The 23,893-nt window shown below is 45.9% G+C and overlaps 1 protein-coding gene across 3 annotated transcripts; it reads right to left on the reverse strand.

Moving 5' to 3' along the window:
- OSCP1 (organic solute carrier partner 1) lies at positions 1 to 23,489 on the reverse strand. Of its 3 annotated transcripts, none has more exons than XR_008557077.1 (11): positions 23,303 to 23,489; positions 14,557 to 14,711; positions 12,550 to 12,717; positions 11,947 to 12,027; positions 6,015 to 6,118; positions 5,439 to 5,567; positions 4,432 to 4,501; positions 2,756 to 2,895; positions 1,784 to 1,847; positions 1,142 to 1,618; positions 1 to 847 (listed from the first exon to the last, which is right to left on the reverse strand). XR_008557077.1 is itself a non-coding variant. In XM_008151136.3 (10 exons), exons 1-10 carry the CDS (start codon positions 23,412 to 23,414, stop codon positions 1,502 to 1,504), a joined length of 1,140 nt encoding a protein of 379 aa, XP_008149358.2. In that variant the 5' UTR covers positions 23,415 to 23,489; the 3' UTR covers positions 1 to 1,501. The 3 variants fall into 3 exon arrangements, 1 of the variants encoding a protein (XP_008149358.2); XR_008557078.1 differs by having other exon boundaries at positions 1 to 644; positions 756 to 1,618; XM_008151136.3 differs by having other exon boundaries at positions 1 to 1,618.
- Between the last annotated feature and the right edge of the window lie 404 nt (positions 23,490 to 23,893).

Consider the following 23,893-nt stretch of genomic DNA (forward strand, 5'->3'; position numbering starts at 1 on the left):
GAGATCCGTATCTTGTTTATTTACCGAGAGGACAGATACATTTGAAACCCTCGGCATCGCTCTGCAGTAGGTGGAGGGAGGAGGCTGCTGCTTCTCAGCAGCTTGTGGCCAACCTCCAAGGTCCCGGGACAGGCTCAGAGCAGAAGTGAAGTTCAGGTTTGTGGCAGCGCGGTGGAGCCAGACCCAGAACTGGACAGAAGCTTCCCTTCCATCCAGCACCCGGAGTGCTTGAAAGCGACTAAAGGAGAAGGCAGTTTGCAAGCCTGTAACAGGTGTTTTACAGTAAACGTCTCTCCTCCCCAAAGGACCTTTCGGGGCGTCTTTGTAGGCAAGGAAGTGTAACTTTCACGGGCAGGCGGCAAATTACATTTATTTGGTGATTTACCTGTCGGTGACCAAACACTAGGCAAGCTAAGGGACAGCTTCCCTGGCCCTCACATTCCAGAAGTGTATGCCTCCCCTCTTGCCAGGGTGCGAGGGCCCGAGTGCTCCCTGTGGTTGGTCCAATCTCAGGCGATGACCGTCGCAGCTCCGTTTCTCTCCTACCCTCTGCCATTCTGGATATTCCTTCACAGGGCTGATGGACCTTGACCTCTGGACATTAGCTGGCCCTGAGCCCACCAGTTACTCAGTCCCAGGCCTTCCTGAAACAATGAAGGCAGCCCCGGTCTGATATTTTACGTGGATCCCAATTACACTTGGCATTGAGCCCAGGGAAGTAGCTCATCTGGGACACGGGAGGTAAAATGACTCACCACGTGCGCCTCCCATGAATCCAACTTAAGGCTCTGCTTGGCCACGGCGGAGAGGCAGAGGAGACGGTGTCCTGGCGCACCATGCTGGGTGTCTTTAGGAGGCAAGGACACTAAGTGGCCGAGGAAGGCTCTGGGGATGCAGCACTATTTCCTTGGTGCGCATCTCCATAAGGGAGAAGCCCCCACCACGTATGGATGGAGAGCTGTGCAGAGAACTGCGGGTGCCCACGTGCTCTGTGTGGGACCCAGATGCGTGCTCCCATCACACGGCCTTGCTTCCCCTGCCCCTGAGGTTACAGTTCCCAGGGTGCCAGGGAGAGGAGAGCTGTCTAAACTGGGCCCCAACTGCATGAGGCAACTGCCGTTTCCACTTATTCCAGACTCACAAGGCAGGATCCATCCTAGAAAGCTCTGAAGTTTGGTGACGATTCACAGGCATCGGTGAGCTGTAGGTCCCCACAGGAAAGCAGGAAGCGCCCCTTACCAACTCCGAGGCTTGAACCTGTGGCTCAGGATGCTTGCATGGTTGTCATTAAAGCAGAAGGAAAGTGGGAACAGATGTGTATGTGCGAGCCTTCCAGAGAGTGTGCTTCCTGAGAGACTTGAGCAGTCCATTCCCACATGAACAGGAACAAGGGACTATGGCTTCTTCACTCAGCAGGGAACTAGCAGCACCCTTCTGCACCCCCCAGGGCCCGCATCAGGCAGCCTCTCCCGCAGCGGAGGGGTGTGCCCGGTCCGCACGGCTATAACTCGTCCATCATGGCCAGCAAGTCATCCCCCTTGTTGGCACTCCACCTTGGCTGGTCCATGACCTCAAACTCGCCCATGATCCGAGCCAGCTCTTGGTTCCTTTGCTGGTCCTGTTCGAGAAATGAGACATGCAGTTGGTATTTCATTTTTATCCCACCACTGTGATGCATTTCAGCTCATCTTACTGATGAGACAGAAGGTATGGCCTTGGAAGGTCAAAGTTATTACAGGATGAGAAGGGGAATAAGATTTGGTGTGGAGTCCCCCGGACACACCTGAGTAGCTTGTATGTTGACGACTTCATGGGATAACTCTTCTGGCCTGGTTAGCGCTGCTTGTCTGTATGAGATGGTAGAGAAAAAGGTCAAAGGTTAGAGTTCTCTCCCTGCCAGCGTGACAAACTGGCACTTGATAATTTGGCAACCTATTTTTTTTCCTGCCTCATCTCCTGCCATTTCCCTTCAACTTTGTTTCCTATGTGCCCAACCAATGCCCCCCGCACTCCAGAAAGTCACATTCTTTTATGTCTCTGTGCCTTTGCACATACTAAACTCTGCCAAGAATGTTTCTCCCTTCCTCTACTTGGCAAATTCCAAGACCCAGCTCAGATGCCAACTCTTTCAATCACACTTATGACCCGGCACTGACATGACCTATGTACACATTCATTCTCCTGCTACTCGGGGAGCTCCCGAGGACAGGCCCTAGGTCACATGCTCCATCTTTGTGTCCCCAGCACTTACCATAGTACCTGCCACACAGACATACACCAAAGAAGTCAGTTCAATGGATAGGGGAATAGAAGGCACCCCCATGCCCACCCCCAAATATTTGGCTGTGAGGAGGATCACATGAGATAATGAATGCAAAAGTGCTCTGTGAACTGTAAAGCGCTGTAAATCTCAGTGAGTTACTACTGCTACTGGTTTTGGGGAGGCCATCTAATCTCAAAGATATCATTCTTTGACCTCCCTCCTCTGGCTTCTAAACAGACATTCCTTGACCTGATTATCTTGACTTCTAATACTTCTTGTTCAGCTGTGCTGTGAACGAATCCAGCAGGTTCCGGCTGTTTCACACTGGGGGGCTCTTCTTTAACCAGGTTATTGAATTTGCCGGCATGTCATTTGTGGTCTTTACACTTGTATTTAGAAGTGTCGCTGGTTTATGAGTGGCCACTTTTTTGGCTTAGCACACTCAGGATTTTTATATAAATAAGTCTTTAAAGAAACAGATTTAAAACATACTCTTCCTCTTCGTCGGTGGTAAAGAGATTCAACCGGAATCCTGGCTCAGGGCCACTGGGTTTCTTAATCTCCATTCCTCCCATCAGCTTGGCCAAGAAATTCAGCTCTTCTTTAGCAAGAGGGTTTGGAGCAATGTTTTGCTGCAGAAAAAATGTCATGATTTTTAGCCACATGAAAGTGATCATGTTTCCTGCTGAGACCCAGAGACCCAGGGTGGTATTATAAACCAAGGCAAAGCAATAACTGTTTACATTATTTCTGGGAAGAACTGGGTCCAAATAAAGCATAGAAAACAGGCTTCACCAGCAGAGGAACAATCTGCGTCAGAAGCAGAGGGACTCTCGCAGGGCCGCAAACCAGACACTTTCACGCTTTCAGGACGAGTGGAAGGCCCCAGGGATCCCATTGTCCTCAAACTACCTCCCTCTTTGAAGAAGAACACTGCTTCCTCTCCAGTCGGTTTGGTTCCCTCAAACTGAGGGCCCCAGGTCCCAGGGCACTCATTGCCTAGGAGCTACCACACTGCCCTCTGGTGGTGACCATGGTGAACACACCCTGCATCCATTCCCTCCTCTCACTCAGCCTTGCCCTCTTCCACCTTCCCCCTTCTAACATGGCTCTCTAACCCAGCCTTCCCCTGCTCTGCCTCTTCCGGCATCTGCCGCCAGTTATCTAAAACACAGTTCTCTTCTCACCTCTTCCTTGCTTGAAATAAAACCCTCCGTCTCTTGCCTAAATGACAAAGTCCAAAGTGTTTACGCTCCTTCCTAATTAGGCCCCGTACAGGTGTCCCTGTACAGCCGAACCTCTGGCCACCTGCCTCAATTAGGCCGTGATCTAGTCTTGTGGGAGAGATGCTGCCTCCCCGCTCCCCCAACACTATGCTCTCCTGCCCCTTGGTGCCTTTGCCCAAACTGTCACCTGGTCTGCACGCCCATTTCTCCTTCTGGCTGCTGAGTATCTTACCCTCTCTAGAGTTCCACCTGAATGTCACCCCTCTGAACAGCTTTCCTTATTCGGTCCCCTGCTCCCAGCCCATTGGACAGAACACACAGCACTTCGTTCAGAACCTCCACTGAGTGAAAGTTATTTGTTCTCTCGCTGTCTTCCCAGCAATATACGCCCCTTCAGGATGAGACCCCATCTAAGCCAGCTTTGTGTCCCTGGGTACCCAGCCCATGGAAGTAGTTCAACGAATGTTTTCCTGATAACGGAATATTCTATGATTTGTCCTGTAGCTAGCTGGTAGTTCAGTGAGAATTTGTAAAGATGGAATTCAGAGAACCTAAAATCCCATGTTGAACTTAGGTTTCACTATAAAGGGGAGCACTGAAAAGGGACGTTTTAATGATTGGGGTGCACACAGGTGCTGAAGTCAGCAGCCCTGGACCTGAAGGCACTGGTTGGTGCTAATTTCACATATCCTGCTGTGTGGTTCCACTTAATTATGGTGATTGAGCCAAGCCTAAAATTACCTAATTAGTCAGATCACTGGAGGTCTCCATGGGAAACTACAATTAAAAACCTGTGTACTTATAGGGCTGAATTGAGAAGATTGCAAACAATGAGGGAAATGTTGGCTAGCTTTGAAATCCAGAGTTCCCACCCCTCTCCCCATCCGGACTTTTGTATCTAGAAGTAAGCTCAGAAGATAAATACAGGAGGCGGAGGCTCACCTGTGTCTGTGAAGCTAAGTTCTTTGATGTTCCAGATGTATGGGTTTCCATAGGCCGGTTCACACTGTACCTGGTTGTCAACAGAAAACTGTGAAAATGTTGTTTAGCCCTTTAAACTGACTTCCTTCTAACCCCTAAATATAGCTCATGGCTTTTTTTTTTTTAAATAAAATTTTTATTGATTTCAGAGAGGAAGGGAGAGAGATAGAAACATCAATGATGAGAGAGAATCATTGATTGGCTGCCTCCTGCACGCCACACACTGGGGATTGAGCCTGCAACTCAGGCATGTGCCCTGACTGGGAATCGAACTGTGACCTCCTGGTTCAGAGGTGGATGCTCAATCACTGAGCCATGCCAGCTGGGCTAGCTCTTGGCTTTTATTTTGAGATGTTTAAAAGCATCCAGAAAGGTGCTGGGAGTACAGAATACAAGTAAGTGCTTGTCGACTGCTCAAATTTTACTTTTTCCCCAAAGAAAAATACCTGGGAAGCTGTGTGGAAGTACCTCGCCTTTCTGAATCTCCAGGGCCACTTAAATTATTTATCTTTTTTAAAAATATTTTTTATTGATTTCAGAGAGGAAAAGAAAGAGAGAGAGAGAGAGAGAGAGAGAGAGAGAGAGAGAGAAAGAGAGAGAGAAACATCACTGATGAGAATCGTTGATCGGCTGCCTCCTGCATGCCCCCATTGGGGATCGAGCATGCAACCTGGGCATGTGCCCTTGACCAGAATCAAACCTGGGACCCTTCAGTCCACAGGCTGATGCTCTACCCACTGAGCCAAACCAGCTAGGGCTTAAAATTATTTATCTTTTCAACCTGTAGAGTTGACCTGATGTCTGGAAATCTTAGGTGCCTGTGAAAGTGGGAGGGCGCGGCATGCATTGTGTCTGAGGGGAAATCACTGCAATTGTCAGCAGGATTTCACGGTAGAAGTCAGGTTGGCTTTCTAAACGAGGTGACTCCCTTGGACTTGAACTCATTCAGGGAGGGAGGATTTGCTTACATATTCGTTCCTAGTTTCAGGACTCGGTCTCCATAAACTTCAAAAGAACCTTCCTTTGGCGCGGTGACATAGTTTCCACCGTGCGGGAATTCCACCCTCCTCACTTCTTCGCCTTTGTTGTTGAACATCCTGCAATACAAAGTATGACATGATGGGATGTTCTCCGGGCTGGGTAGTCCTGGAGGCGTCTTTATTCTTTGTACTGTGGGACAAAAAGGAGTTCATGTGCTCTTTCAAGATAAAGGTGCCGGTTGTGGTAATAATATTGATGCAATAATATTTATTATGTGCCAGGTGCTATGTAAGCATGTGAGAGCATCATTATCTTATTCATCCTCGGGTCTGGGAAGACAAACGATGAGCCCATTTAATAGATGAGGAGATGAATGCTGGAGGGTGGGGTGGTTTGCCGTGAGTGTCGCCAAGTGGCAGAGCTGGGACTAGAACCTGACCCCCTAACTCCCGTGCTTTACTGAGGAAAGGAAGGGCCCACCGAGCCGCATCTCGTGTGGAGGCCCACATACTGCTTTCACAGAACCCCAAACAATGGTCTGACAATTACTGTTGAGAATTCACCTGATGAGTCCGGGAACTTCAGTCCCCCAGGGAACAGGCCCAGACACTGGCAACACAAAGCGACCATTAGAATTCTGAACTTTGTCCTTTAGAAATATGGACACCTGGAAAGAAAATACACTTATTGTCATTTTTCCTGGTATATTTTCATAGACATGAGCACCGTGAGGATGGAAAGTGTGCAGTGGGTTGGGAATGTTACCTAGTGAGTTGTAACAATAAGAGGAAAACTCACCATAGCTAACATCAGCAGAGTTATAGTGTTTTTACAAACAAAACTTCGTTTGAGCCTCACAGAAAATCTAGGTGAGGTGCATTACTCCCTCTCCCCCTTTTTAGCAATTATTATTTAAAAATGTGTTTTCATTGATTTTTAGAGAGAGAAGGGAGAGATAGAGATAGAAACATCGATGAAACACCGATTGACTGCCTCTTACACGCGGACCCTCCCCCCTCCCTGGCGGATCGAGACTACAACACACAACCTGGGCATGTGCTCTGACTGGGAATCGGCACTCTTGGTGCATCGGCCAATGCTCAACCACTGCGCCACACGGTCAGGGCTTACCCCCGTTTTAAAGATGAGGAAGCCGAGGGTCACAGAGTAAAGTGACTTGCCCAAAGAGAACAATAAGAGACAGGGCAAGGATTCAAAACCAAGGCTGACTCCAAATCCCACATCCATTCCTTGGTTCCCATTAACTTTGCACATAGCTGCGAGGCTCAAGCTCTAAGAACCTCATTATCTCCATTTTACAGATGAGGAATCACAGCTCAGAGATTAAGACACTTACTCAAGGTCAGCCAGCTCATAGGGGCAGAGCTGAGGATTCAAGCCGGCCCTGGGTATCTGACTCTGGAGCACAAACTCTTAGCCCGTGCTGGATTGGCGAGAAGAGGCTGGAGAGGGAGCATCCAGCTGGCCATGGTTGGAAGGTCTTTTATGTGCCTGAAAACACCATACATGCTTATTTCTGCTCCTGGGTTCGTGCACTCTGTATTGAGGTCTTGGTCAGACTAAATCCCATAAACATTTTGCAGTTAATCAATTTTGTTGGATCTTAGCTTCCTTATCTGTGAAATAAGATGAACTTGAAAGTCCTTTCACACTCTGAGACTATATTTGTAATATCATCAAGGATTTGTATGCCAGGCAGTGAAAATGCAAAGTGACAAGAATTTGTAAGCTGCCAGTTTAGGCTCTGACAGTGGGCTGTCTAGGGTACATCTTAGCTGGGCCACCCCTCGGCTCTGGGTTTTTGGTAAGTTATACACCTTCCAGTTGGCCCCCGATCTTCTCCGCAGCCATGCTCCTCTGTGACCCCATGCTCCAGCCGAGCTCAATTGCTTGCAGCACAACCAACTGCCTATTTGATATTGCTACCTGGATGCCTAATAGGCACGACAGTTGCTCAGGACAAAAACTTAGAATTCGTTCTTTATTCTTCTTTCTCTCATTCCCCACATCTGACCGATCTCTCTCTCTCTCTCTCTCTCTCTCTCTCTCTCTCTCAGCCTTTATTGAATTTATTGGGGTGGCATTGGTTAACAAAATTATACAGGTTTCAGGTGCACAATTCTACTACACATCATCTCTACACTGTATGGTGTGTTCACCACTCCAAATCAAGTCTCTATCACAATTTATCCCCCCTACACGCATCTGATCTCTTAGTAAGTCTTACTCATCTTGCTCTGAAGGTACTAGTGTATCCTAAGTGTGAACAGGTCTCACTGTCTTTACTGGTAGCACCCAATCCAAGAACTTTAATTTTTTACCTAATTTCCGCAACTGTTTTCCAACTGCTGTCTTACCTCTGCCCTGATCTCATACAGTTCGTCTTTCAGAACATGAATCAGATCACCCTAAAATGCTTCAAATCTTTTCTTCATTCTTAGAATAAACTCCTTACTAGGGTCTAAAGGTAAGTCAACTGTAGGGCCCAGTTTGTATATAACTGGCATCTTCCATGACGAGTCAGTGCCCGTGCTGCACAGGTTGTGAACTTGGGCCATCGTTCTGGCCTTGACACGCTTCGTTCACGCTGGCTTCCTCTTTGTCCAAGGCACATTGATGCTTTTTCCCATCCAAGGGCCTTCGTACTTGCTGCCACTTCCATTTAGATGCCCTTTCCTGAGATCTCTGTTGTTAGTCACAGTCTCAATTAAAATGTTTGTTCTCAGCCCTAGTTGGTTTGGCTCAGTAGATAGAGCATCGGCCTGTGGACTGAAGGGTCCTGGGTTCAATTCCACTCAAGGGCACATGCCAGGATGTGGGCTCTGTCTCCAGTGGGGGGTGTGCAAGAGGGAGACGATCAATGATTCTCTCTCATCATTGATGTTTCTATCTCTCTCTCCCTCTCCTTTCCTCTCTGAAATCAATAAAAATATATTTTAAAAAAAAGTCTGTTCTCAGAAAGGCTGTAATTGACTCTATCATCTAAGGATGTGCTATCCAGTATAGTAACTACTAGTCAAGTGTGGCTATTGAAATAAAAATTAAATGGAAAATTCAGTTTCTCAGCCACACCAGCCACGTGTGGCTAAAGGCAACCATACTGCACAAAAGGGATATAGGACTTTTCTGTCACAACAGAAGGCTCTATTGCACAGTGCTGGTCTGACCAACATCCCATCCCAGTTGCCTCTATAATGGTATCCTATGTTGCCGTCTTCCTAGAAGTGGTCAGAACCAGAATATTATTGACTTGTCCTCTCTGAATCTTCCCGCTAGCAAAGAACCCCCGTAAGGCAGGGTCTCCTTCTTGCTCACTTACTTATCTCCAACACTGAAAACAGTGCCTGGCACAGAGTAGGCACTTAGGAAATATTTGTTAGACTGGTTTTGCAGGCATGAAACATTTCCAAGTGGAGTGGATAGTGGAGTGGAGATATAAGGAACATTCCAGGATGAGGCGACGATGTTTTCCAACAACAGGAGCAATGGAAAGAACACAAGGAAAGTGCACAGTGGAAAGATGTGTGAATGGGAACGAGAGTGTGGGAGAGGGTGGGTGACCTGAGGGGCCCACCCTGCAGGAGGTAACTCTGGAAGAGTTCTGGAGGGTTGAGAGGGGTTGCTCAGGATTCCAAATGGAAGTGGTCGTTGGGCAGGCTCCCTGGCCAGGCCCGAGAGCAGGGCAGGGCAGGGCCTGGGCCGCATTAGAGCACTCCAGTGACTCGTGATATTGCAGAAAGCTTTGGTGATCAGACTAGGAGTTTTGGTTAAACAATGAACAAGGAAATATTAGATGAAAGGTGTGTTTTCTTCATTTAGTTAGTTGGTTTTGCTAGCAAATCTAAAGACTATCAAGACTGCTGAAAACAGAGAAAATCTGTATAGGCAATCACAAATTGCAGCCGAGCTGAATACCATTCAAGATCAGTCTTGGAAAACCAGCAAATGCTACAGATCAGTCGCTGAATTCTGCCAGGAGGTGGGAATCCTATTTCTCTTGATGAATGTTCTGATGTTTCATTGCTTGCCCATTTTAGCAATTAAAGCTTAATATATTTTGTGGTTTAATATATTTTAATATTTTTGTTATAGTCTTATTATTAAGAGTGTCTTTTCATTATAATTAATTTGATCTTGTCAGACTTGATAAGTCATTGCGGCTGCTATGTTCCTACAGCACATAAAATAACATCCAAGCGTGCAGTCTTGATAACATGATGCAGAGTTTCCAATAGTTTAAAGCAGTGTAAAACTTAATCATATTTGTACTTTCCTATTTTTTATTTTAATCAATGACTATTAGAGATCTTAATTTATGTTGATGCTATTATTGCTCCATCCATAGCAAATATAATTTTTCATGAGGATTAATAATAAAATTGGCCTCAGAGTTGAAATCTATTTGTCTTCCCCAGTCCATGGAAGGGAAATAACAATAGGGGCTAGACATATTCTAGTTCTTCTTTTTCTTTGAATTCGGTTTTGTGGGCATGTTACACACGCATATGGACAAAATTCAGAAGTTCAGAGGGAATACAATGGAACCTAGGTCTCTCTTGTACCCCCAGGGCAACCACTGTGACCAGTTTCTTGCCCATCCTCCCAGAAGCACGCTATACTATGCATATGTTGGGAATACATACACATTACACGCGCTGCATCAGTTAATCCTCCCAACAAACGCTAAGTGGTCACCATCATCATGTCATCAGGAGAAGTGATGTGCCCGAGGCCATGGAGCTGTGCTGACTCAAACACGAGAGCGCTGGACTCCAGAGCCCGGGATCCTTTTGCCATATCAGCCATCTTTCCCACATCAGTGTGTTACATGATGGGAAGGAACAAAGTCCTGTCCAAGAGAGACAGGCCCCACATTCAGAAGCTCAGAAATAGTTTTTTAAAAGTTAGGGTGTACAATTGTCTGCAGCAGACATGACAGGAGGAGGCAGCATCAACTGGGAGGCAGCAGCCAACAAGGAGGATGAGGGCCTGGCCAGGCTGGTGGCAACAGGAATGGAATGAGGGCATGGACATTGAAAAGGCAGACTCTAGGGGCCTCAGAGGCAATTAGATGAAGATCAGAGAGGGGAACCCTGGCCGGTGCTGCTCAGTGGTCAGAGCATCGGCCCGCACACCTAAGAGTCTCGGGTTCTATTCCCAGTCAAGGGCTCTGACCTGGGTTGCAGGTTTGATCCCGGCCCTGGTCGGGGTGTGTACCGGAGGCAACCAATTGATGTCTGTCTGTCTCTTTCCCTCCTTCCTTCCCTTCCACTCTCTCAAGAAACCAATGGGAAAAAATGTCCTTGAGTGAGGATTAACAAAAAAAAGAAAACAGACCAGAGAAGGGGAACCACAGGCGGCGCTCTGGTTCTGAGAGAAGTGAGTGAAGGAATGACGTTGCTCTCAAAAGACATCAGGAAGTTGAGGCAGGACTTGAATTCTGGAGGTGAGTTTAGGTACAGACACGAAATTGTAGGCACCGGTGGGCATCCCCGTGGAGAGTTTCAGGTGGAGATGCTGGTCTAGATGGCAGGGCTGGGGCAAGGTGGGCTGGAGGTTAGACTCTGGGTGAAAGGGCTGGAAAGTGGGGAGGGAAGCGATTCCGAAAGAGCAGGGGGAGAGGGGAGGGGAGAAGGTTTGGAGATAGGAAGAGGGAGAGGAAGGGGTGAGGGCACAGAGATGGAAAGGGTAAGGGAAGGCCAGGATGGCATGGTGCCTGACACCAGGGAAGGCGAGAGCTTCCTGGAGGAGGGCAGCCTCTCACAGCCTCAGACACTGCAGAGTCACCGGGACGACAGGTCTGGGGGAGGCTGTGCAATTCAGATCAGGCTGGTGGCCCTGAGAGCACATGTCCTCTGGAGAAGGGAAGAAACCAAGGAACACAGGTAACTGGGAAGGAGTGGCAGTCTCATTGCCTTCCTTGGTCCATTTAACAACTGCTGAGATTTGCATCAGAAAGTTGCTCATTTGAGACAGCATGGAGGGACCTGGAGAGTACCATGCTAAGTGAAATAAGTCAGTCAGAGAAAGACAAGTATCACATGATCTCACTCATATATGGAATCTAAGTAACAAAATAAACTGATGAATGGAGTGGCTCCAGAGACTCGAAACATGGAACAGAGTGCAGAACCTCAGAGGGAAGGCGGGGAGGGTGGGAGGTAATCAACCAAGGTTCTTGTATGCATATATGCATGGCCCATGGACACAGAAAATGGGCGTGAGGTCCTGGGGAGGGGATGGGCTGGAGGAGGTCAATGGGGGAAAAAGGAGACGTATGTAATACTTTCAACAATTAAAAATTATATTTAAAAAAAAAAGAAAAAAGAAAAGAAAAGAAAGTTGCTCATTATGGAGCCAAACACTGAGGACACCACTAACTGGGCCAGCTCAGCCCTTGTCTGCCTGGCTGTGTGGCACCCCAGTTCCCTAGGACAGCAGTGGCAGGGTGCTCCTGGGCCTGCCGTCACTCACCCGGATGTGCAGGTCCTGGAAGAAGGTGAGGAGCGTCTGCCGGATCAGCTGGAACTCCCCCGCAGAGAGATGCCCGTATACCTGCAGAGGCAAAGCAGCAAGAAGCGGTTCCCTTTCAGAAGTGGGAAGTGCAGACAGGTGGGGGTAGGTGGGTGCTCAGGGATGGGAGCCATAGCAAGGCGAGGACTCGGCTGCTGGGGCGAGAAGGGCAGCAGGAGAGCCAGCACTGCCCCCTCACAGACCCCATCATGCCACACCCAGCAGGGCACACCACCTCTCCTGTCCCCCACAGACCCTGAGAAGCCATTCCCCAAGATTTAGCAGAACATCCAACACCAACCCCCTTTCTGAAAAGTTAGGAGAAAATGCTAGGCTCTGGATCATTGCTTTCCCAATTTTGAAGGCAACCGTTAAGAGGTCCAAAGATGATAATGCCTCTTGTATGACCAAAATGGATACTTGGGAGATTTTTAGGGTTTTCTGGGAGAGTGGCAGGCTTTGCCATTCCTCATCCTGTTCTCCCTGCCATAGAATCTTTCCGTTCTTAACAGAGGAATGAGAGCAAGTATGGGGCTCCGAGGTGATAAACTGATGGTGTCTTACTTCAATCAGCTGCCGGAGAGTCTCATCCACTAGATGCAGGAGGGCTGGGTTGTCTTGGATTAATCCCTTGATGGTATCTAAATGGTTGAAAGTGACCAGCAACACATCCTTGGGACGGGGACACAGCAGTACTTGATATTTCAAAGCCATAGTCATCAGGTCATAGAGCTGCCGACCCATACACGGACAAAATAAATGGGATCATAAAAGCAGATGTCAGAACCTTCACACAATGAAGCAGTCAAGCATTTACTGAAAACTAGTACTGGGTATATCATACAGCTCAGGTGACGATATATCAGTTATCCCTCAAACCAAGATATTTCAAAAAAAATATGTTTTCATTAATTTTATAGAGAGAGGAAGGGAGAGGGGAGAGACAGAAACATCGATGAGAGAGAATTACCGATTGGCTGCCTCCTGCACATCCCATACTGGGGATCGAGCCTGCAACCCAGGCATGTGCCCTGACTGAGAATCGAACTGGCGACCTCTCATTGTATGGGATGACGCTCAACCAACAGCCACACCAGCAGAGCAAACCAAGATACTTTTGAGAGGAAAAGGGGGGTGATATTAATAAAGCCAGAACAACAGGGTTAGACCAGGACATTCCTGGGCAAACCAGGATTTCTGGTCAGCTTATTGCTGATGGAACATGTTTAAAACAATATTGGCAGCTGTGGGGCCCTGCACTGGGTGCTGGAGTTGGAGAGCAAAATCCCGAAATCAAGCCCTCCATTGCCACTGACTAGGTGAATGGGCCTGGTGAAGTCCTCCCATCTCTCTGAGCCTGAGTTTTTGCATCCATAAAAAATAGTCTCGAATGCAGCTAAAGAAGTGCTCAGAGGGACATTTACAGCAGTAGAGATGCCTGCATTTCTCCAATCAACACCTAACCTCTCACCTTAAGAAACTAGAAAAAGAAGGTCAAACTAAATTCAAACCAAGGAGACGGAAGGATAAGAAAGCTTGGAGCCGAAATCAGTGAAATGAAGAGTTGAAAAACAGTAGATAAAAATCAATGAAACCAAAAGTTGGTTCTTTGAAAAGATCAACAAACCTTTAGCTAGATAACTGACAATTATTTACTTAGACTGACCAAGAAAATAAGAGAGAACACTAAAATTACTAAAATCAGAAATGAAACAAAGGACATTACTACTGACTGATGGAAATGTTCTCTAATTAGATAGTGGTGATGGTTATACAACATTATGAGTATACTAAAAACCACTGAATTGTACACTACGAAAGGGTGAATTTTATGTCATATGAATTATGCCTTAATTTAAAAATGGCAAAAAGATATTACAAAACTAGCTGCGGAAAAGACATTAACGAATAAAGGGTTTTTGTCTTGGCTGGGTGGCTCAGTCAGTTGGAGCGTCGTCCATGCACCAAAGGATTGCTGGTTCGATTCCTGTTCAGGGCACATGTGCAGGTTGCCAACCCCAAGCTATGTAGGCTTGGCTCAATCCCCGGCTGGGGTTTTTGTGGGAGGCAGCCAATCGATGTTTCTCTCTCACATTGATATTTGTCTCTCTCTCTCAAATCAATAAAAACATATTTTAAAAATGTATGGGCTTAACTTAAAAAAATCAGAATGCCCTAATAATTTGTTCCCCAAAAAGATATATATGTCCCTGTCATAAGTAAAGGCTGAGCAGTTTTGAATTTGCTTCAAATACTTCCTGGTTGTCAGAGCTGAGATTTGTCAAGAACGAAGCAGAACTGAAGTTTTTAGGGTTGGGTTAAGGTGTTCATAAATAAGGGCATGAAGACCAGCACTCTCTTTGGGCAGGTGGAGTGACGTAAACAATAGAGGGACGGGTGTGGATGACGTCTGAGGTCCTTTCCAACTCCGAAACTCAACAACTAATATTTACAAGGCCATTTTTTTATAAGGCACCATTGTGTACATCATCTCATTTGATTCCAGTCTACAATCATCCACCAAAGATACAAGACATGCAATCAAGGGGCTAGAGGCAACTGTTTGCTCACCTTATCCATGCTGGCCTGGTTCAGTCTCATAATGGAGGCATGAGCCAGGCGGTCATAGATGGTCCTGAGGGCCTTCTTGGAGTACAGCTCTTGGGGTTTTAACAATTCCTCTATAAAGCTTTTGTTGAACATGGTTAAGACGATGTCATGAAGAACTGTAGTGACAAGAGAGAATATACAGCTAAGCAAGATACTAGAGGAAGCTTAATCAGGAGATGCTCTCTGTGTACAAATGGGATGGAGGAGCCAGCCTACGCAGAGTGGGATGCTGATGTGCTTGGTGAGATCTGCTCCCTGGGGAGAAAGCACACAGATGTTCCAATAGAAGGCAGGGTCCAGAGTGCCTGATGAGGCCATCTCAGGGCAAACATAAATGTGACAATGTACAAATGTGTCGTGAGAGGTTACAAATCACTTTTACATACTTCTCTCACTTGGTGATAGGGGAAATGTTTCTTCTTTCTTTAAAAAATACTCCTATAAACATTTTAGGTTAGATCTCTTCCTTAACGTGAGAAACAACATCACTCTTGTTGTTTGTTTAGCAAATCTATAACATTTTTACTTAAAATTAAATTTTATAAAAATGGGACCAATAATGGTAAGTTGACTATTTTTGGCAAAACATTTTATGAAAATCGACAAGTCTACCCACTGGTTAGGAATTAAAATGTTTCTAATGTTTCTACAAGACATGTACTTCTGATCAGTACCATTTTAGAATGTCTTAATTTTTACATTTGATTTATAATATTGATATTACACTGTAGTGCTATGTCTCAGACTATTGCTCAAATGGAAAACTTTCATCTAGTGAGAATAAAAGGTCCTAAGATGTGTGCAAACCAAAGTATCTATAAATCTAGTCCTTCATTCACTCATTCATTAAGACATTTTTTGCTACTCAAATATCATTAGTTGAGGGCTAGGAAAACCCTCTGGTACAAGAAATAGAAACAAGGATGGCTGAACACAGATTATTCTTAATGAAACCATGTATATTCTTGCCTAAAAAATATACATTCATAGAAATTAAAATTTGAAAGAAAACTGGTTACTTAAAATAATTACACACAATCAATTATTAATCATGAGTGATTATTACTGAAAGATACAAAAGCCTCTTTCTTTTGCCACAAAAGGACACACCAGGCATTGGCTGTGGCCATATATCTAAGAGAGAGAAGGCAAGGTAGAGCATCGAGGTTGTGATTTCAGGCACCCTTTCTACCTTTAAGTAATTGATAGGAGTGCCCTGAAGGCTCAGGCCAGCATTTTTCAGCATGTCAAGAGCATTTTTTTGGGGGGCGGGCAGGGGAAGCTCAGGGCTGGTTGTATTTAAATCTTTATTTTTTATTTTTAAATTTATTGGGGTAACATCGGTTAATAACATTATAAAGGTTTCAGGTATACAATTCTATGTATTTAAATCTTAAATGGAAGAACTACAGAGAGAGGAGGAAGGGGAAAGGGGGAAAGGACCTTGACACAAAAGAACTAACACTTCTTACTGACGTGTTGAACTCACACTTGCCCTTTGGACTTGCTTCTGGACTCCTTCCATTCCAAAACAAGGTATCCCTCACTCTGACCAGTTCAACCCACCACAGCTTGCCCTTAATGCACACTAACATGTCCCCAGTGTGGACAGCTTGGAGACATAACTCTTCCGGACTTGCCTCATGCACAGCCTTTGACCTTTGACCTAAACAAGCAAGGACCTGCGGTAGCGTAAAAGGGATTTCCTAACCTCTTTCTTACTGCAGCCTATATGAAATACAGGATTTGCAAGGAAACGGGTGCAACTGAAAAGCTACACATAAGGCCTCCAAGGAGAGAGTCTGAACTTTCCACAGATTTCTGTCGGCCAGGGAGGAGTGCCAAAGAGGAAGCACTCAAGGCAAAGAATCACACCGCTCTGGCTGTGTTAATGCTTACAGACAGCTGCCATTCACCTCGGTGCTGAGTGTTTCTGTCTTTCAGCTCTTAGCAGGATCTAGGAAAATAGCTTACCCCCAAATAAGTCAGTGCTAGAAGAAAAAGTTGCGAGGAGGTTGCTGGCCACTCTGGCAAAGTAAAAAGCAAAACGAGGCCTTTCCCTCTGGGAAGGGAATAAGCTGTATGTCACCACGGCTCTTTGCACAGGAATGTCCAGGAAGTTCACTGGCTGGAGAGAGGGTACAGCAGGCCCTCTCCCTGTGGGCAGAGCAGTGACAAATGTCCCCAAGGAGGAAACGGCAGTTCTATGGTTGGGCCCCAGAACCCAGGGTCCCCCTCTCATACAATTCATTGGGAAGAATGTGGGGGCCACAAAAGAATATGGGAGAACAAGCCTACATCTCACAACGTTTCACCTCGCACTTGGATGAGGCAGGCCTACTACGTACCAGATACCGAGATAAACACCAGGGCGCAGAGGAAGGACGTGTTGTCCTTCATCTGGAGAAGCAGTCCAGGTCATATTTCAGGTGAACCTGAGAAGTGGGTCTAACCACACCTGTCAGTCTATTCCAGTGTCAGTGTTTAGCAGCCACATGAGCTTTGCATCATTTCATGAGGCCGGAACGTTCTAGGAGCCAGGCTTCATCAGGAAAAGACTAAGGCCAGGGAGTGAAGTGACTTTTCACAGGTGCATCCTGAGTTTAGTTATGAAGTTCATTTCTGCTCATTATTTTGGGATGCTTAAGTTAAAATAAGCTCCAGTGATTCAGTTATGTATGCAAAAAGCGCTCAAAATCCACACTTCTCATCTGAAATTCTGCCACACATCAAGGGGTGGGCAAAAACCTGCTCAAGAGAAGTGGCCAAAGGTGGTTGTGAAATATGATTAAAGCATATCAAGCACTCCTATGGGGCTTTTCTTTGAGCCTGGTCTGATGAAAGCTACTGAGTATTTAATAAACCTGTTAACTGAGACCTCTGTTGTTAATGGGAACGTGCAATTTGGAACCTAGGGTAAAAGAGAGGAGCTATTACTTCTGGATGGTTATGATGCTTCAAATCCTTACCCTGTTCCAGGCACTGGGCTTAGAACCTTCCATGCATTATCTCATTTAACCGTCCCCCAAGACAACTCTGGATTATTATCCTTATTCTATCACGGAGGAAAACTGAGTCTTATAGAGAGGTTAAAGTCCAAGGTCACACAGCTAGTGCTGGAGTTGAAATGAGAGTGGGGCTGTTTGATTCCACTTCCCTTCCTCTTAAATCTTTTATGTTATCTCCTCAGCATACTCGGTGTGGTGAGAGCATTTAAACTACTGAGGACGATGGCTGATGACATGCATAAATTGCACCCAAATGTCGAATGATGAGAGCTACTCATGACACTTAACGAGGAGAAAGGCTAAGGCTTTGCTCTGAGGAACTGGCAACTTTTCCAGGTTTGCTGCTGGTTGTAGGTGAAGGGGAAACTGAAGATCTGGCATGATAGGGCCATACTGCATGCGTGATATCATGCCTTCTGCCCACAACCCTGGCAGCCATGCAGCCACATGCTTCCATTTTCCTCAGTTGCTCACCAGATCTCTCTGTGTGCTAAGGAGAATGGTTCAAGGAAGGTCACTCATGTTGAACCACAATTCTTTGGTAACATGAGACTACCACAGAATTGCTTTAAGGACTACACTACAGGACAGCCTACCCAGAAGTGTAACTACTGCCCCCACAAAGCTTAGAAGATGAAGAGAGAAAAAGGTACCTCAGGTGCAATATGGCCTTGTGCCTAGGTTTGCTTGGTCTTTATCTTACATGCTGTCTTTACATAAAAGGTGCAAATATATAACCAATGTCTTAGCTAAAGAGAAACTCATGACTATTTTCTTTAAAATATTGAGAGTGGTCCCACTTTAAACCCCACTGATAAAGGACTGGCTGAACTGTGGATGCAGACTGAATACATGCAACCCAGAGATAGCATACCTCGTTTTCTGTCCACCTCTGTCCATTCATCTACATGAAGCATACAAAAAGAAAACACCAGTTCATGAAGCAAAAACATCATTTTCAAGGAGGCTTTAAAAATACCAATTCCAAGGATCTATCTGGTCTATGAAACTTTGTCATGTTTGCATCAATGTCTAATGTGAATACTCTACCTCCCATGTGAAACTTTTAAAAGGATGATGGAGAAAGAAGTTCCAAAAAAGCCGTAGAGGCTCTATCTTACAGAGAGTGGGCTAGGAGGAGGGGAAACTCAGGTCGACTAGCTACCCTGGGGTTTGTCTTGAAAGGCTCAAGAAGACATCCTCTCTAATGCCACGAGAATACATATTATTCAAAATAAGGCTTTCAAAAAACACTGACTTCCACGAGGAAGAGTAATTCCAAGAACAGGTAGACAAAGGAGTTCCTTTATTATTAAGTAAGATTTCCCTTTCTAGAGTACAGACGGAACTGCTCAAATTAGAAAACATGAGATGTGCATTAAAAAGAAAAAAAATGTCTATTTGTTTCTGACTTAGTTTTTATACATAGATGTGTGACGTCCAGGTAAAAAGAGGGGGGTAATGATGCGGCCACTGTAAAGAAAAGCCTTGAGGACAAAAGCAATCGGGACGTCAAAAGGAAAGCAAATAAGGAAAAGTGTACTTGTCTAGAGAAATCTGTAAGAGCTAAGAACCTTTATGGGTTGAGACCTGGCTCTACCATTTACTAGCTATATAAGTTCAAGCAACTTGTTTAACCTCAGTTTCTTCATCTGTAAAATGGGATCATAACGGAACCTACCTCATAGGGTTGTTGTGGGAAACATCAAGCACTTAGCTGGCTTCTCTTTTAGTTCCTCTTTCTCTACTGAAGGACATTGGACACTACCCATAAAGAATGAAAGATGACTCCCCCCGCCCCCTTTCTTTATATTCTGGGGAGATTTCAATCTAGAAAAACCACCGCCAGCTAAACAGAATTCTACACACACCCATATTTAAAAAATCATTTTATAACTAATGGTCCCCCTTGAAAACATCTGCCACTAGATTGTAATTTCAAAGGTAATTTCTGCAGTTATAATAAAAAAAATACATGTGTCTTCAATGCACAATGCCAATAGTTCCTGAGAGACCAGTCTGGAAGCATAGCCAGTACTGAGCCCTTATGGGCTGCAAAGGGCTGCCTTTGTAAGATCAGACTCCTCTGGGAAAATTCTCTGTCACAAGTGTTTGGAGAGAAAACACTGGGGAAGCAGCACCTAGAGTCAGGCCTTCTTAAAGCAGATACTAGCTTCTGTAGCATAATGCCCACATCTGCTATCTTGCTGTGGCATTTATTTTACAGGTGGTCTTGCCTAACAGGCTGGTGGGAATTCAGAAAGGTGGAGTTGCGACCCTTGTGAAGGTGTGTTGGGGAACAGTGATGCTGCAGGGGGCTCGCCTACTCCCAGGGACAGTGACTACGGCTGCTGACAAAATGAAGTTGGCAAGTGCATGCCCAGGGGTAGGAGGCACTCCCACAGGCAATGAAGCTCAGCTCCAGCAGAGGTCTCTGCCACGCTGTGTGCTCCGGGCTCCTGTGCACTTGAAGATCCAGGGGAAGTTAAATAATGTCCTATTTTCCTATCATTTCTCCAGAAGACTTGCTTGTGACAATCTCATTTTAGTTATATTTTGAGTGGGAGGCATGCCCACGGCTATGCAGAGCTGCCTGTTCAATCGGAACTAGAAGAATAAAAAGAGAACCTCAACCATTTGGTTGCTCAGTACCACACTGTGATCTTCACGTACTGGAAAAATCAATGAATGGCTCCATGCCTCAGTTTCCCCTTCTGTAAGATGAGGAATGTAAACAAAATGTAACTGGGTCTTATGTGTGAGTATTTTTAAGAGGTTGGGAGTGAGGCAAAGGCAGGTTTTATTATTCTCACTATTGCTTAAAATGTGGGACAACTTTCAATAGGCAACACGCAGAAGTTGCTCCACAGAGAGAGCACTTCCTTTCTGTTGAGCGCTGAGCCAGAGGCCGCGTTGTGGGGGAAAACGGCACCATCCGTACTGGCCTGTGGGAGCAGGATGGCCTCCGGGAGACCACTTATTGTGTAAGATAATGAAAACATCTAGAAGAAATATGGTTTCCATTCAAAGCTCCAACGAAGACTAGTTTACTGTGTCGGGTGTTTTATGGGTCTCCATGCACAGGCATCTGTCACAGCGGCTCCTGCTTCCTGTAGCTACACCAGCTCTATAGTGGCATGGATTAGTGTTTCTCAACTTTGAATCCCAAACTCTCCACCCTGCTTTTTCACTCTATTCTCTACAAGTCCCCATCAGCCAACCATGATACTCTTTATCATTTCTTTAAAAAAATCAGTTGGTATATTGGATATATATATTTTTTTCCAAAACCTCTCCCTTTCCTCCTGACCTTCCAACCCCCACAAAGATTCTGGTACAGTAACCATCAGATATGGAAGTATAGTTCAGTGCCTAAGAGTATGAGCTCTAGAGCCCGATGGCCTCGGTTCAGATTCTTTGCTCTTCCTCTTACCAGCTATGTAACCCTGGGCAAATTAGCCTTAGTTTCCCCATCTGTAAAATGGGGATAGTAGTATTACCTACATGATAGGACAGTTGTGGGGATTAAGGTATTCAGGGAAGTCCTCGGTTCATGGTAAGTGCTTAATGGTTGTTGTTGTCGTCATGAAGCAGCTATGTCCTCTAGTTTTTAGAATCAATTACTGAACCAGACTGATCAAAAGCACTACCTCCAGTGAATGTGCAGAAGGGCTGGATCATGCTCCCCTCAGCATCTCATGTGTATTCTGACACCCATCCCAACTGTGGAAGGAATTAGTCTGTGAATGTGAATGACCAAAGATGGCTGACACTCCATTAAGCTATATCTAGCGAACCCCTAAGGACTACATCTCCTGAAGACAAAGAAGCCAGTCCCCTAGTATTCACAAGGTCTTGCCCAGACCTCCCCTTGAAAGACAACATCTACTACTTCTTATGCTAAATATATCAAATACATACATTATCTCATTCAATCCTTACGACTTTGCTATATAGTATGTATTATGATTCCCATCTTATGGAAAAAAGAAACAGACTTATAGAGGTTACATTCTAAGGTCATACAACTAGTTAAATGGCAAAGCTGGAATTGGGGACCCATATCTGTATGACTCCAGAGAGCATGCTCTTAATTGCTAGTTTACATTGCCTTCCAAGATGTAGACTACCCATCTAAGAACTGACTGCCAGCTCACTAATGCCATTCGCCCAAATGAAATCACACAACATAGGCGCCAAGGAAAACGGAACCTTCTAGAGGAGTAAGTGGCAATGTTACACAAAACAATGAACTTAAATAATCAGTTCAACATTTACTGAGCACCAATTTATGCTGGTCTAGGTATACTAGGGGCTGGAGTACAAAGATGAATAAGACAATCATGTGGGGGAGACACATACATAGACCAATACAGGGTAAAATGGTCAGTGATGAGGTAGAGAGACACGTACGGGTGCTGTGGGAGTACGTGCAGGCTCTTTGCCATGTGGGAAAGGAAAGAAATCTTAAGCAGACTAATGCAGGACAAAAGGAGAGTTACTAGCACAGAAGTGGGAGATTTGGGGTTAGAATGGAGATGACTAGCATGGAGACAGGAATGAACATGCTTTAAATGGAGACCCACAAGCAGTTTGGTACTAATATACAAAGTAGGAGGCAGGCATGCAGTGGTGGAAGGTGGGACTTCAGAGGTGGACAGAAATCAGATCAGGAAGGGTCCTGAAATGTCCTGCCAAGGACTTGGCCTCTGCTCAGACAGCAGGGGAAAGCTGACAAAGCGTTTTAAGTAGCAGGCACTATGGACAGATTTACATTTCAAAAAGCTCACTGGCAACAGGGTATGAGATGAATGGAGGGGGTGTGCTATAGGGAGCTCTTTTTATCTATTTATGAATGGACTTGGACTCAATTGCACAGACCCAATAGTGAATACCTGAATATGTATGCTTAACGTCAACTGAGCATACAGATGCTGTTGAAGGGAATACATGTTTTAATTGTGACCATGTCAATTACCTTTATATCAACTTTTCTTCCTCTACCTTGAAATATAATATGTAATCCTAGGCAAGTTGGTGAAAGCAATTGTTGGTTGAGAAGGGAGGAAAAGAGGGAGAGAAAAAGGATGGCAGAGAGTTCTGGGTGGCCATTTCTCTGGGAATTAGATGGAGTGTATATGGGAGACAGATTTTACATTTTAGAAACTGTCATATAATAATTTCCACAATTGTATTCTCTTCCAACAATTGGGATGGGAAAGAATTATACTTTTCTTATGTTTTCTAATTTACCTATGTTATCTCAGGACCTCACCTTTCTAGAAATAGCTTCTGAAATTAGTAAGACTGGCTTTCAATTTATAAAGGAGGATACCACACAGAGGAATGGAGAGTCAGAACCTGTCCCATGCAGGGAAAGAGGATGCTTGGACTAGCAAAGAGAATGACACCAGGTATTTGGGAGGGACCGGTTGTCAAGAGAGATTGGGAAATCACCTGGCCAATTTGAGGGGTGGAGGGTATTGGGGGATGGGGCATGAGGTACCGTAATAACATCCAATGAGGGTATTAAATCCCTCTGCTGTGAAAAGAACTTTTGGGGAATTTGACTCCTGAGGGGCCCTGACTGGATGGGCCTGTGGACGTAGTGATAAGGGCCCCGGGTTATAAGAGTGCAGTGTGCAGGGGTGTTGGTCAGTCTATAATGGGGCTGGCTGTGCAGGCCGGGCGTCTCTCACCTCTGCGGGCCTTGTCTCCCGGGATGTTCTGGGCCCGCAGCCGCTGGTCCAGGATGTAAAGCATCTCCCCGCCCAAGTTCAAGAAGAGCAGCGGTAGCGTCCGCACCGACATGATGCCGAAAGCACGGAGAGATGGCGAAGAGACTCAAAGCTGGGTAGCCAGAGACCTGGAGGCCCGACCACCGCGTCTTCGTAACCTGGTTGTTAGGGCAACGCAGCGGACGGCAAAACTAGCCAATCAGCAGGCCCTTTGTTGGGAGGCGCCCGGGGGAGGACGCTTATTGGGCTGGGCGCCCGAGACCTACGAGGTGGATTGGTCCGGGCCGGAGGCGGGCCCCGGCCGGGAGCGCTGGTTTTGACTTTCGGAAGCTGCGCCGAGGGGCGAGGGCCGGGCTAGGCTGGTGGGCGCCGAGGAACGTGACACCCCTCACCCAGCACGGCCGCGTGCGCAGGTGCCCGAGAACGAGGACAACCCGGGCGAATCTTGAGAGCAGTCTCCGAGCCGAGGGTGCGACCGCGCAGCCATTTAGAGGCGGGGCTTCCTTTTTCTTAAATTGGAAAGGACGCCCAGCTCACCGGGTTGCTGAAGAA

The sequence above is a fragment of the Eptesicus fuscus genome, chromosome 9 (assembly GCF_027574615.1).
Source record: "Eptesicus fuscus isolate TK198812 chromosome 9, DD_ASM_mEF_20220401, whole genome shotgun sequence".
NCBI classification, from domain to species: domain Eukaryota; kingdom Metazoa; phylum Chordata; class Mammalia; order Chiroptera; family Vespertilionidae; genus Eptesicus; species Eptesicus fuscus.

Coding starts and splice junctions, on each gene's coding strand:
- OSCP1 (XM_008151136.3), bottom strand. CDS start 23,414: ATGTCGGTGCGGACGCTACCGCTGCTCTTCTTGAACTTGGGCGGGGAG. Junction 12,028..12,549: donor CTCTCCGGCAGCTGATTGAA/GTAAGACACCAT, acceptor TTGCCTCTGCAG/GTATACGGGCATCTCTCTGC. Junction 1,619..1,783: donor TCAACATACAAGCTACTCAG/GTGTGTCCGGGG, acceptor TTTCTCGAACAG/GACCAGCAAAGGAACCAAGA.